Here is a 12,889-nt window from a genome sequence, read left to right on the forward strand (position 1 = left end):
TTCTGAGGATCAAACGAAAGCATGCCGATCTGGATAAGCGCCACAATTAAAGGCAATTGTAACTACGAGTCTCTATGGCGAACATCATCAACCCGTTAAACAGACCTGTCTTCCAACCTAAGTGTAAAAATACACGCAGCCTCACAGCCTTCGGAGATGCTAAGAAATGCACAGCCGCAGTGGGTCCTGCAGAAACTCGCAGGCGCACATACAAACAGGTTTGGTCATCCACCTATTCCCACTCGGTTGCATCGAGGCGGTACAAATGCTTGGGAAGCAAGGATGCCTGTAACGACATGGGCCTCGTGATGCAAAACCCACGCACAGGTCACAGAACACGTCACTGGGCCTCTGAGCTCCGGCAAGAGCCCTGATTGACTTCAGCTGGGTCGCCCGAGTCTCGACTTAACACACTTGAGAAAGGATCCCCGACGGCGCTCCCTCCAGACAGATACCTCTACATGTTAAAGACGCAAGGGAGCCTACCAGCCGTCTAAATTTAATCAGCACAGGTCTGAAACAAGTAATATTTTCACTTGATTTCCAACAGATGCATTTTTTTTTCTCTTTCGAGTCTCTCTTTGCCCTCCCAGCCCAGGCTTCTAACCTCTGTCTTATTATCAGCAGGTCCCCACCTCGAGAGGAAAGAACTCCGTCCCACCGGGGTGTGGCACTGAAAGGGGAATGCCGTGTGGGGAACCCTTCACCGTGCTCTTTGAGAACAGCGTGCAACACCCAAGCTGCACATTTCAACCTGATGCGCAGTAATATCGCCGAGGACACAAACAGTATTTTTCCCGGGTGCTTGGAGCTCCAAGCACATTTACATGGTAGGGTGATTCCTCCTAAGACTAAGATAACCCACTCACAATATAAAGATAAGAGAAATTGAAACCAACGATTATGTCCACCCCCTGTGGGTGCCCCCCAGTGCACCCACTGCACTGGGAAATACATGACTTGGCCAGAATTTCAACACGAAGCGTCTTTTCAACAGGTCCTTGGGTGAAAGCTCATTCATGAAAACTCATAAACACAGAAATCTGAAAAGCCTGTCTCTCTTAGCTCTCTTCCATGAAGGCATCAATATTTATCTCCCCGGCACATGTAAGACATTTTCACTTCTGATTCTGTTGATTCCCTTAGTCCTTGAAACCTGATAATCATTTGATCGAGGCCTTCACCTTCACCCATTCATCATCCGCCACACTGACCTCATCTCGTGTCAGGAGAAAGCCTGGGTAGTTTAAGCCCCGATGGCTTGGCCTCCCCTGCACAGAGAAGAACCCCTTCCCCGGTTCTACACACAACGCTGACCTGATAACAAACACTCATCTATTTCATTGGAGCTTTATACGTCCGAGGCCCTTCATGCGTTTCCAGCAGGGAGGGTTTTGCGGTGTGTAGTCTTTAACCAAGAGTTTGCCAAAAGTGATTGGCACGTAAAAAAAAAAATCTCTCTTAACAAAAGCGTTGCTCTTTTTGAGTCTATTGTTTCACCTCAGAAATTCTTATGCACATCATTTAATCACCACCATGCCGCTACTTACTAGTTCTTATCATTAACTATGAAGCTAAAGTACATTAAAAGAAATCCTTCTTGTTCTGTTTTGTTTTGTTTTTAATCTACTGCCACTGCCAGGGTTAACTGAGCAGCTGACAGCCCAGCGTTGCTGTCTAGTAGGGATTGACTGTCCTTCCTGACTCATGCTTCCAAATCAGAAATGCAATAAAGACTGTCGTGGAGAGTGTAGGCCAAAGCAGGCAAGGAAATCCCAGATTACATCTTGTCCCCCTGCTTGTCCTCTGTAACTGCCACTTCTGTTTTCCCTTATCATACCATATCACTGGGGAGATTCCCTAAATGTTATCTCCCGTTTTCACACTGAGCTCTGGGGACAGAACCCAGGCAGAGGAGACTCTGGTGGCGCCTAGGATTTGACGGTGACAGCCACTCCTGGGGACAGGCAGTACAAATGGTAATTACCACGGAGACAATGCCACACAGAGCCTGCCCTGAATGTATCTCTGTGAAGATGATGTCAGTGATAAGAGTCCGCCCCCCCGCCCCCCGCAAGCCTGATGAAATGGGAAATCACCAAAGTCCATAAAACTCAGAAGTTACACTGAGTTCAATTCGCCAGCTCTTTTGTGACGGCCGAACGCAGCGTTTGAGATCTGGTCCTGTTACTGCATGTAATGCCTTCGCCCGGTCCCAGGGAGCCATTGGCTTCCCCGGGCCGGGCCCCGCTACTTACCAGGCAGACGCACATTATGCAGGGGTTGTCCGTGATGAACGGAATCTGCAGGACCTCGCCTTCATTTTCACATTTTGCAACAGAACCTGGAATGAAAGAAAAAATAATAATTTAAACTTAGCTTATTGGCATTATTACAAAATCTGAAATTTTTACAGCAATCCTTTTTGACACAACTACCCAAATTTCAGAAATTCCTAATGAGTTTTAAATGATCACACTCACCAAAAAAAAAAAAAAATTCCACCCCCCAACCCCTGCTAATCTATTCTAAATAGTTATATTTAAATGGGTTGTGTTTATTGTTTGATGACCCATAGACTTTTTGTCGTTGTTCTCATATGGTTTCAGCACAATTCCAAGTATTTCATTAGATCTCTAATGATACTCCTTTAGGAAGGCCTTTTGGCACACACATATGCAAAAAAAAAAAAAAAAAAGTTCAAATTGGCCATTAGGGCAGATTTTAAATTTGAACAAAACTCAGAACTGTGTTAATGAACGGGGCCTTTATATGAATGTGCCTCTTACTGTCTTGATTTGAAATCGCTTTTTGAAATACAATCTTCCTTCCTCTTCTCCTACAAATTGACTCAATATTTTCTTTTCTGCACCAGGTGTCAGTAAAGTATGTCCTTCGGAATAGTAGCTGAGGTCTTCACCTGCCTGAAAACATATAATTACTATATCCTGCTATTATTACCCCTTTAAAATATGATAGTTCCTTCAAATTCAAGGTCTGACGAGCCGGCGCTTTCAAACGCGCTCTTCACCCGTAGAATTTAAGGGAACCTTATAAAGTCAGAACGCAGGATGTGTGGAAAACGGTGCAAATGTTTCCTTAATTGCACAGGGGGAGAAGAAACCAAAATAAGGATTGAGGAAAACATTTAAAATAAATAAAGGGGTTTTTTAAAAATCAGATACGACCGTTTCTATCACTGTATTTGACGTCAACATCCACTCAGCCCTCCACCCCTTAACCTCCTCACTGCCTCCCTCCCCCGAACCCCACCAGCTCCACTTCATCCCCACCAGCCAGAGAGGGGCCGGCGCCTAGGTGCTCGCTCCGCACCCTCCCTTGCCCGGGGCGAGCCAGCGCCTCCTCTCCCAGGTATCGAGCCAGCGTCCGGGAGGGCCGGTCCCTCCCGTCCCCTCCCCTACCTGTCAAGAAGGAGGAAGCCAGAGACATGGGGACCCCCGAGCAATTGAGCAGCAGCAAGACGCAGCAGGTAATCCCAGGCGAGCGCCGGCAGGGACGCTCAGCCAGAGCCCTGACGCCGGAGAACCAGAGCATCGTCACCTGGAGGGAATCCCGGGCGACTGCAGGTCCCGCGCCGCTGCCTCTGCTCCACCACGGCCGCTCGCAATCAAAAAGGGCTCTCAGCCGGCGAGTCAGGAGACAGTCCGCGAAGGAGGGAGGCGGGCGCCCGGGAGTAAGGGGGGGGGGGGCGGGGGAGGCGGGAGCGGGAGGCGAGGGGTGGGGGGCGCCCGGGAGGAGGGGTCCTGCGGCCAGGCTCCTCCAATGCGGCTTTTTTGAGGGAGTTGCTCCCGAGGCTTAGTCGTCGGCCCCTCCACGCCAGATGCGGGGCCGGGAGGAGGGGGTGTCGGAGCCGCGGGAGATAGGCAGACAGGACTGGCAGCGCCGCCCGCTGCGCACCGCACCGCGGCTCCGCCGCCGCCCGGCTGCAGCCACGGCCCCGGGCGCCGCCGCGCGCGTCCTGCTCCCCGGCACTCCCCACCTCCCGCCGGCCTCCAGCTCTCCGCCCGGCCGGCGCGCGCGCTCGCTCCCGCGCCCGGCACAGGGGTGCCCCGGGCGCCTCCGGGAACCCGCTGGGGGCGCCGCGGCGCAGGAGCCCCGCGCCCTGGACTCGTCTCAGCGGGATGTCCAGACCGCCCCCCGGCGCCTCGAGGGAGGCCGCCGTCCCCGGGGCTTAGGTCTGAGCGGGGCAGGCGTGTCACCACCGGCCCACGCTTTCGGAGCCGGCTCCTCCTTCCCGGGGACCCTCCCCTAACCGCGGATGCCGCACCACCCCTGCTCGTGCCCGGGCGCCCCCATTCTAATAAGGGAGCATCAAGCGGGGCTCAGGCGTGCCTCACCACCCCTGCTAGCTCCCTTGTCCCCAGCTTTGGGAAGGAGCGACAAATGGGGCGGAGGGTGGGGGGTGGCGGGCTCAACTTTTCACTCCCTTTCACTCAGCTTCGCTTCCCTCGGGCGGGGGGATAGGACAGCGGACTCGCGGGCGGAGCGGACCCAGGGGCCCAGACCGGCGCCCTGTGGCTCTGTGTCCGCGAGTTCTGACACTGCGGAGGACAGAAGTAGACACGACACGCAAGGTCGGTTAATAAACGCACGGAGGCGAACGCTTTTCGCCCTGAAAAAAAGAGAAACAGTCTCTCCGAGTCTCCTCCCTTTCAACCTCGGACGAACCGGGGCGGGGAGACGCTGCTGGACTAATCATTCATTCACCCGCGGAAGAGGGGGGAACCCGCGGGGCCGGGGCGGCAGCCTCGCGGGGGCCTCCGCCGCAGCCTCCTCCTCGGCTGGGAGTCCTGTTGCCGCTGCTGCCCCCGCTGCGCCCTTCTCGCGTCGCAGACGCGGGTGTCGGGGTGTCAGAGCCTACGCCCCGCGGATCCTCCCTGCAGAGAATCTCTGCCAGCCGCCGCGGCCGTGACACCCTCTGCTTCAAGGGAGGCGCTGCGGGGGAAAAGGAGAATTCTGTAACCGAATTAAGACGGCGCACGGTGGGAATTAGGAGGTGCTTGGGACGTGCTGGGACAGGGCCCATCAGTGGTCTTCGGAGCTGACCGTGGGTCGCCGGCTTCCTCTCCCCGAGAGCGGAAACTGGGTCCCGCACCGTCCACCCTCCTGGGCCGGCCCCGGGTGAGGCCCAAGCGCTCCGACTAGCCCAGCGCTTTTCCCAGGGGGACGCCCTCCTCAGTCTCCCCGGAAGGTGGGCTGCCGGTGGTCCCAGAGGGGACAGACACCTTTGAAAATACGTGAGTCTGTTTGCTGACACAGCCGGGTTTCATCTTAACCCCTCCCACTTGATGGGGGGGGCGGTATTTACATGTTTTCATTTTTTCTAGTGCTTCGGAGGTTTTACTTAATGAACGCAGCGTTGCCGACCTCTCCGCACACGGGGGGCCGACAGGGGTGCGCAGTGCTCGGACGTGGGAAGAAAATAAGAGACGGGAAGGCTGTCATTAGCTTGGCACGCTCAATTTCCTTCTCCAAACAGATTTTTAGGGTAAAACTGAAATTAAAAGAGATGAAAGATGATGTGCCGTTGGGTTTTTTCCCCCCAAATAACCACCAAGGCCGGGCAGCTACTTGAACATCAGAGTGTGTTTAATGTATTGACGAATCATAAAGAAAGAGAACGTGAAACACGCACAGACACACACACACACACAGCCTTCACTTCCCAACCCATAGTGACTGATTAAAAAATAAAATAAAAACATTCCAAGTTAGTAGCATCAGTTGAAACCATGACCTCTTCCACCTAAAAAGATTGTCCGTGCATGGGGTCTTCACATGCAGATGTGAAGAGTGACCTAAGGGAAAGGGGGTGATGAGAGGGCTGGGTGGCCTTTTAGTTCCCTAGACGGACTCCAGCAGTGGGCTGTGACGAGCGCACTAGGGGACTGTGGGACAGTTGAAGAGTGGACGCGACTGACTTGGCTGTGCCTTCCCCGGCCCCAGACACACATCCTCAAGGGTTTGCAGGACACAGCTCTTTGTGATGGAATCTGGGGGGGGGGGGGCATGGTGCTTCGGGGTGCACTGGGGCTCTCCCTGAAGGTACAAGTCCCAAAACCACCTGGAAGACGTTTCTGTCCACCTGGAAGTTTATGAATGAGGAGGGCGTAGAGAAGCCCCTGGCAAACCTGTCTGAAGGAGCATCCTTCTCCCCAAAGGGCTTACTGGGCCCCTCCGGGTGGCCGGCCCCACAGCTGCAGGTTGGCCTCTGTCTACACAGAACAGGGACATTCTGGAGTCAGAAAAGAAAGAGAAGAGGCAGGCCCACACTGAAAGACACACACATCCACTTTCACTTTTAAAATAAATGGTGATACTGTCTAAATGCTCTCGACTGAAATAAAAACGTGAACAAAATGGGCTTGGCTCTGCTTATGGCACTTCTCAAGGGGGAGGAGGTAACGGGGCCCAAAGACCATACTTAACTCTGGGCCTGTTCCGGCCGCAGACAAAGCACCATCTCTTCCTCTTTAAAGGGAAATATGGAACCTAATCAGACTACAAGGGAACCAGGCCTGTACAGGCAGGAGAAATTCTCCTTGCAAAGAAAGCTATGACGCTGAATTTGCACTGCGAAATCCAACTACATATGGAATTTTGTAATGCGGATTCGAAGTTACTTCCAGAGAAACTGCATTCCCCTGGCTGGTGTGGCTCAGTGGATTGAGTGCTAACCTGTGAACCAAAAGGTTGCCAGTTTCATTCCCAGTTGGGGCACATACCTGGGTTGTGGGCCAGGCCCCCAGTAGGGGAGTGTGAGAGGCTACCAATCAGACATCCATGTTTCTCCTCCTCTCTTTCTCCCTCCCTCCTCCCCTCCTCTCCAAAAGTAAATAATCTTTTTTAAAAAGAAAGATAAATTGCATCAACTCTTTTTTTTAAAAATAAACAGAAGTAAATAGACCTTTCCAAAAGGCACCCTGGCGAGTGTGATACCAACAACTGGGGAGGGCCGATAATATCCCGTAAACCTGGGACGGTTTTGCTTTGTGAGACACCAGGCTGGGCACTGTAGACCTGGTAAGGGAAGGGGCTACAGAAGGGGCTCACGGTCTAGTAAGGGAGGCACAGCATGTTCATAAGGGAAGGCAGAGCAAGGGAGGAAGTGAATGGAAGAGGAAGAGGTGAGGTGCCCTGCCTGGGAAGCTTAAAGAAAGACAAGATTAAGCTTCCTGGAGGAGGTGGTACAGGAGCTAAACCCTGAAAGGAGAAGGCTGTAATAGAGGGATGGGCGATCTGGGAACAGCAGAGAGTACCGGCAGGGAGACACCGGGTGTGTAACGAGAACGGGAGCATCACGCGGGTCCTCTCTGTGAGCTGAGCAGGAGCTGGGGGGTAGGCGGGAAGGTAATGAAGACCTTCTAGGCAGCACTTGAAGGATCCACCAGCACCCCACCATGAGCAACAGGAACTTCACCACAAAGTTCCTAATTCTTTGAAGAAAACGGCTACATTTATTTAGAACAGAGGTGACTTCTGTAGGTGGCTGCAGCACTGAGCACCTTTAGTCCTCACTGGTGCCCGAGAGCACCATTTCCACGCACAGCTGACGACTGCCCTCTGGCCAGCGGGACAGAAACGGGAAGTGTCTGCGAAGGGGGGGCACACTCTTCCTGCTTCTCTTCCTCCGTTCTGATGGGTGGAAGGGGGACGTCAACAATGAAGCAACCACCTTGGCCCATAACAAGACCCTGAGGAGAAAGGGCCCTGGCCGAGCAGGAACAGCGGAGGTCAGACTCCCACGCCGGGATCGTGAACAGCGGCGGGATCCGTGGGCTGACCCTCCGGGACTGCCCCGGGTGTGGAGGAAGGGCAGCGCCTATCTTACAGCGGTTCTTCGTGCGTGTTCTTTTTTTCCCTCTTGTTACTTCCAAATGAATCTTCAGCCCCGAAGACAAAGTGCCCGATAAAAAGCTAAATATATTAATTAATTTATTAATTAACGATCGAGGCACTTTCAGAGCCAAAGAACCAACCTAAGATTTCAACCACCTGTGGTCCCTGGTTACATGTGTCTTAGGAGTTGTAGGAAATTCAAGGGAACTTATAACATTCTTTCTTTAAAAAAAAAAAAAAGACTTGAAAATATTTGCACGCCCCATAGGTAGCAGCGCCACTCACAGCGGCCGGAAGGCGGAGGCACCCGGTGGCCGTGGGCGGAGGAGTGGGAACCCAGCATGGTCTGCCCAGACGGCGGAGTGCTACTCGGCCTTTGAAAGGAAAGGCAACTCGGGCACGTGCTCCAGCAGGGTGCAGCTCCAGGACATGATGCAGAGTGAAATGATCCTGTTCCAAAAAGACAGATGCTGTGAGATCCCTCTTGGGCAAGGCCCCTAGAGCAGTCAGATTCCTACGAGACAGGAAATAGATGCGGTGGCTGCGGGCGGCCGGGGGTGGGAGGGAATCAGTGTTTAATGGGACAGAGTTTGAGTTTTGCCAGAAGAACACAGTTCTGGAGACATGGCCAGCAAACCCCTGCGATGTACTTCACACCACCGAGCTGTACCCTCGAAATGGTTAGGACACTACTATTCTGTGTTTTACCGCAATTATACCTTTTTAAATGGTTTTTACACTTGTGTATTTTCTTCCTTGTTACCTAACTGACAACATTGTTGGCCCCCAAAAGTAGGGAATGCAGACTGGCAGAGATAAATAGGTCCTGTATTGTAACCTTATTAGAGTGGCTGGCTTTGTGCAAAGCGGTTTATACTGATGACCTCATTGAGTGCACGCCGCAGGCTCGTGGGGCAGGTACTCCCAATTAGCCCCAGTTTGCATCTGAGTAACATTAAGCACAGAAGGTTAAGTGGTGGAGTACATTGTTCAAGGTCACACACAGGGGCTGGCTGAGCCAGAACCCGAGTTCAGGTAGGCTGACGGTGCAGCTCAGGCTCTTACCGGTTAATGTTTTTGTTGTTAATTATTCCTTGGCAAGAGCATTTTTAATAATTATACAATATTCCACTTAATGAAGATAACATATCCTCTTAAATAACCTCCCATCTAAGTTGTTTCTTGTGTTTTTACTACCACAAGAGACGCTTCCGTGAACAAACATCCTTTTACTATTCATATTTAATTCCTCAAGGATAAATTTATTCATGGGCAGACCAAGGCATGTGCATTAAGGCTTCTGAATAATATTTTTATATATTCTTCATCAAAGATAATTTATCCCTTTGGTCTTAAAATTGTTATATGCTAGCCTAATAGACTGGCTCAAAAAGACGGCAAGCCATTGGACCTCTCAGCTATTTCTCAGAGTTATTTTAATAGACTCTGTAGATGCAGGGAATATACAAGTAACTTAAGGTCTTGTTAAAAACGGAATACGTGCCCTGGCTGGCGTAGCTCAGTGGATTGAGCACGGGCTGCGAACCAAAGCATCGCAGGTTCGATTCCCAGTCAGGGCACATGCCTGGGTTGCAGGCCACGGCCCCCAGCAACCGCACATTGATGTTTCTCTCTCTCTCTCTTTCTCCCTCCCTTCCCTCTCTAAAAATAAATAAATAAAATCTTTAAAAAAATTGAATACATTCCACTGACTTTCTAGACTTCAATGATTGCGTGGTAGAAACATTTGTTTAGGGAAATCTTAAAACAAACAACAGCGACTTATTCGAACGCTGTCAGCCGCGTGCCATAATAGCGAGCGTCTGTGAGCTGAAGGCGACCACCAGCTCCTCCCAGGGTCTTCAGCAACCTCTTCCTGAACGCAGTCTTCCAACTCGAATTCGCACTGGCGCTCCCTTCCCCGAGCCACACTTCCCAGCACTTCCCATCCATCCATCGTATTAATGAACAACCTCTCGGCATCTCTCCGAAGACAGCAAAATAAAAAAATTCAAGGGCCCGAGATTGAATTCATCAGATGTACCCCATCCACTCTAGCGGTATTTATAGTCGTTGGCTATCAGTGAGATTAGCGGTCATTACGGAATGGACAAAACTAATTTCACTAATGTGGACAGCATTCAGAGGGAGTTCTTTGAAACTAAGCCAAGGACTTAATATCTCGTCCCCGTCCGGCTGCTTGACATTCTAACGACTTGAGGCAAATGAATTAACTTTGGGAGGCTCCGTTTCCCCATCCAATAAGAGGGCAAGGCAGCACCCCCTCTGCCTGCCTGTCCGGGTGGAAAGTGAAATCATTTTACGGAGTGCGACACGAAGAAAGGTAACTGGAAACTAGAGGTTTCAGATATGAAGGGGCCCTCGGAAAGCCTCTAATCCGACTTCTCCATTATACGAATTCTCCAACCGAGGTTCAAGGACATTGAAGTAATTTGCCCAGCGCTATAATGGACATGAGTTTTTCCCAGCAAAGCAAGGACCTTCTTCGAGAAATGCTCCTCAGAATAGAATACATGGTGTTACTGAGATCCGACCATCATCACGCAGTAGCTTCCTCTTGGCCGTGAGGGATACAGCCCGAGGGCCCTGGGGGGTGCCTGAAACCCGGGACAGTACCAAACCCTCGACTTTACATACTAGGTGTGTCCTTCACACACATACTTAAGACGAAGTTTACTTTATAAATTAGGCACAGTAAGAGATTAACAACAATAATTAGTAATAAAATAGAACAATGATAGCAATACACTGCAATAAAAGTTACATGAGGAAAAGTCTCTCTCCTCCCCTCGCTCTCAAAACACCTTGTTGGGCCGCACTCACCCCCCTCCTGTGATGAGAGCGATGACACGGTGCCCGCAGGATGAGATGATGAGAGGGAGTGACCGAGGCATTGCGACGGAGCACTGGACTGCTGCTGACCTACTGGCTGCATGTAAGAAGCACTTTGTGGCTTCCCTGTGGCGTGTCCGAATTGCCGGCATCCCTCCTCTTGCACCTCAGGACCAGTATTAAGTAAAAGAAGGGTCGGGTGAGCACAAGCACTGAGACAGTCTGTCTGATCACCGAGATGGCAACTAAGGGACTGAGGGGGGCGGGAGGTGGTGACATGTACAGCCTGGAGACCCCGGGGCAAAGAGATGAGTCACTTCCAGGGCGAGATGAGTGGAATGGCGTGAGGTACCATCATGCTACTCAGAATGGTGCCCAATTTAAAACTCATGAATTATTTCTGGAATTTTCCACTTAATAATTTCAGACTGGGGTTGACTATGGGTAACAGAAACTGCAGAAGTCGAAATCTCGGTGAAGGATGGACTACTGTACCCGCATCCCCACACACACCTCCCTTAAACAGGGAGATCGGGGGCCCAGGCTGGGCCGGCTGGAGCCTCTCGCCCCTCTGACCAGCTCCTCGGTCCAGGGTTGGAGACGGGACCCCGGTTCCTGTGGGTGTTTCACACCTGAACTGCGGGAAAAGGCCCTTCCCTCTCTGCTTGGAGCCTGCCATGTGGTTTGCCCTGGATAATATTGGCAAACGTAGGTGTTATTGACAATAATAATATACAAAGTCAACATACCAATATCTAGGTGCTACAGCACCTGAGGATAGGAACATTTATAGGGTAGTGTTCCTTACCCTACAGCTAAGGGTAGGAACATTCTGGCGTCAAGAGTAGGAACTGCAGAGCAGGAAAGACAGACTGGCCTGGCTGGACCCCTCGGGTCCCAGGCCGCAGACACCAGCAGCCTGCTTCCCTACCCCGGAGCACCCTTACCTTCCCAGCCCGAGTCAGTCTTGGCTGTGCAAACCTAGCAATCGATGTTAAGGCCACTCAAGGCAGTAAATCATCTCTACTGAAAACCTACTGTGTGCACGGCAGGCACTTTGTTCCACCGAAGTGACCGTATTTTCTCACACGTCCTTCTCATTAGAATTGCTCTAGTGTCCACTACTCGCTTGGAGACATTATATTCTCTAAAACATAAGGCAGTCATGTATGTTTAACCGTTTAAGTGTACAAGTTTTATGTGTGTAAATAGGAAGGGATGGGAGAGCACTCAGCACCTTTGATGAATATTTTAATGGATGTCTGGGGGGGTAAATCAATTCCAATCAGAAGAGCTAGTTCTGCTGCATTTCCCATCCCCAGTGAGGTTTAGGATGGAAATAATTGCTGGGCATTAGCTATTGTAGTAGTAACAGATGCCATTCAACGGACCCCAGACAAAACAAACCACCAAATGGCAGTCTATTTATGGGTCACTCTATTCTTTACTGCTATAAATAGCATGTCCTTTGGGCATCATAATAGGTGTTTGCTTTGTATCGCATGTGAATGTGTGGCTTTTTGCTGTTCAGCATCTGGAGACCCTGATAAGCAGAGCATACATGAGCCTTGAGCCTCCAGATCAGAGTGGTATGAGGAGGTGCTTCTTGTTTTAAAGTGGGTCACGGGGGCTACTTCTCTGTCCTTCTGCACAGTCAATTCCCATAAATGGCAAAAGGGTCAGCTTGAAAAGCCTGAAATAGCAGAAAGGTTCATTTTGACCCATTTTTTGTAAGTCAGTATCATCCTTATTCTCCCTTAGAGTTTGGAAAACAGCTCTCATGTTGCCTAAATGACGCTTTAATTGAAGGCAGAATCCTTCAGGTCACAGAGTTCCTAAAGATAAATACTTCATAATCCAAGCAGGGCGAAGGAATAGACTGTCCTGATAAATTCAGTCTTCTACTTGATAAAGTATGTTGGATGGAATGTTTAGTATACTGATTCTCCAAGCTTTAGGAAACAATGCAATGAGTATACAAGCAATTAAAATTTTATTTTGACCATTCAAAGGAACTTTGAGATCCTCAAATTGCTGGAAACTCCAGATGCGGGTCCTGGGCCAGCAGCATCTCCAACGGTGGCTGCATCACATGGTGACTTATTAGCAACAGAGCATCTCACGCCCCATCCCGGAGCCACTGCGTCAGAATCTGCATTCCAGCGAGTTACCTGGG

At 50.8% G+C, this 12,889-nt stretch overlaps 1 protein-coding gene across 3 annotated transcripts in view; it reads right to left on the reverse strand.

The window, feature by feature from the left end:
* The window catches only part of BMPER (BMP binding endothelial regulator), a 214,006-nt gene extending 208,861 nt beyond the window's left edge, over positions 1 to 5,145 (reverse strand). The window contains exons 1-2 of one of the 3 annotated variants that reach the window (XM_036010427.1): positions 3,423 to 5,145; positions 2,259 to 2,344 (exon numbers count right to left, since the gene is read on the reverse strand). In XM_036010427.1, coding sequence (XP_035866320.1) covers positions 2,259 to 2,344; positions 3,423 to 3,555 — 219 coding nt within the window. In that variant the 5' untranslated portion in view covers positions 3,556 to 5,145. The remainder of the gene's footprint in view (positions 1 to 2,258; positions 2,345 to 3,422) is intronic. The other 2 variants (XM_028525713.2, XM_036010426.1) reach the window with 2 other exon arrangements.
* Positions 5,146 to 12,889: the final 7,744 nt, after the last annotated feature.

The sequence above is a fragment of the Phyllostomus discolor genome, chromosome 10 (assembly GCF_004126475.2).
Source record: "Phyllostomus discolor isolate MPI-MPIP mPhyDis1 chromosome 10, mPhyDis1.pri.v3, whole genome shotgun sequence".
Classification (NCBI taxonomy): domain Eukaryota; kingdom Metazoa; phylum Chordata; class Mammalia; order Chiroptera; family Phyllostomidae; genus Phyllostomus; species Phyllostomus discolor.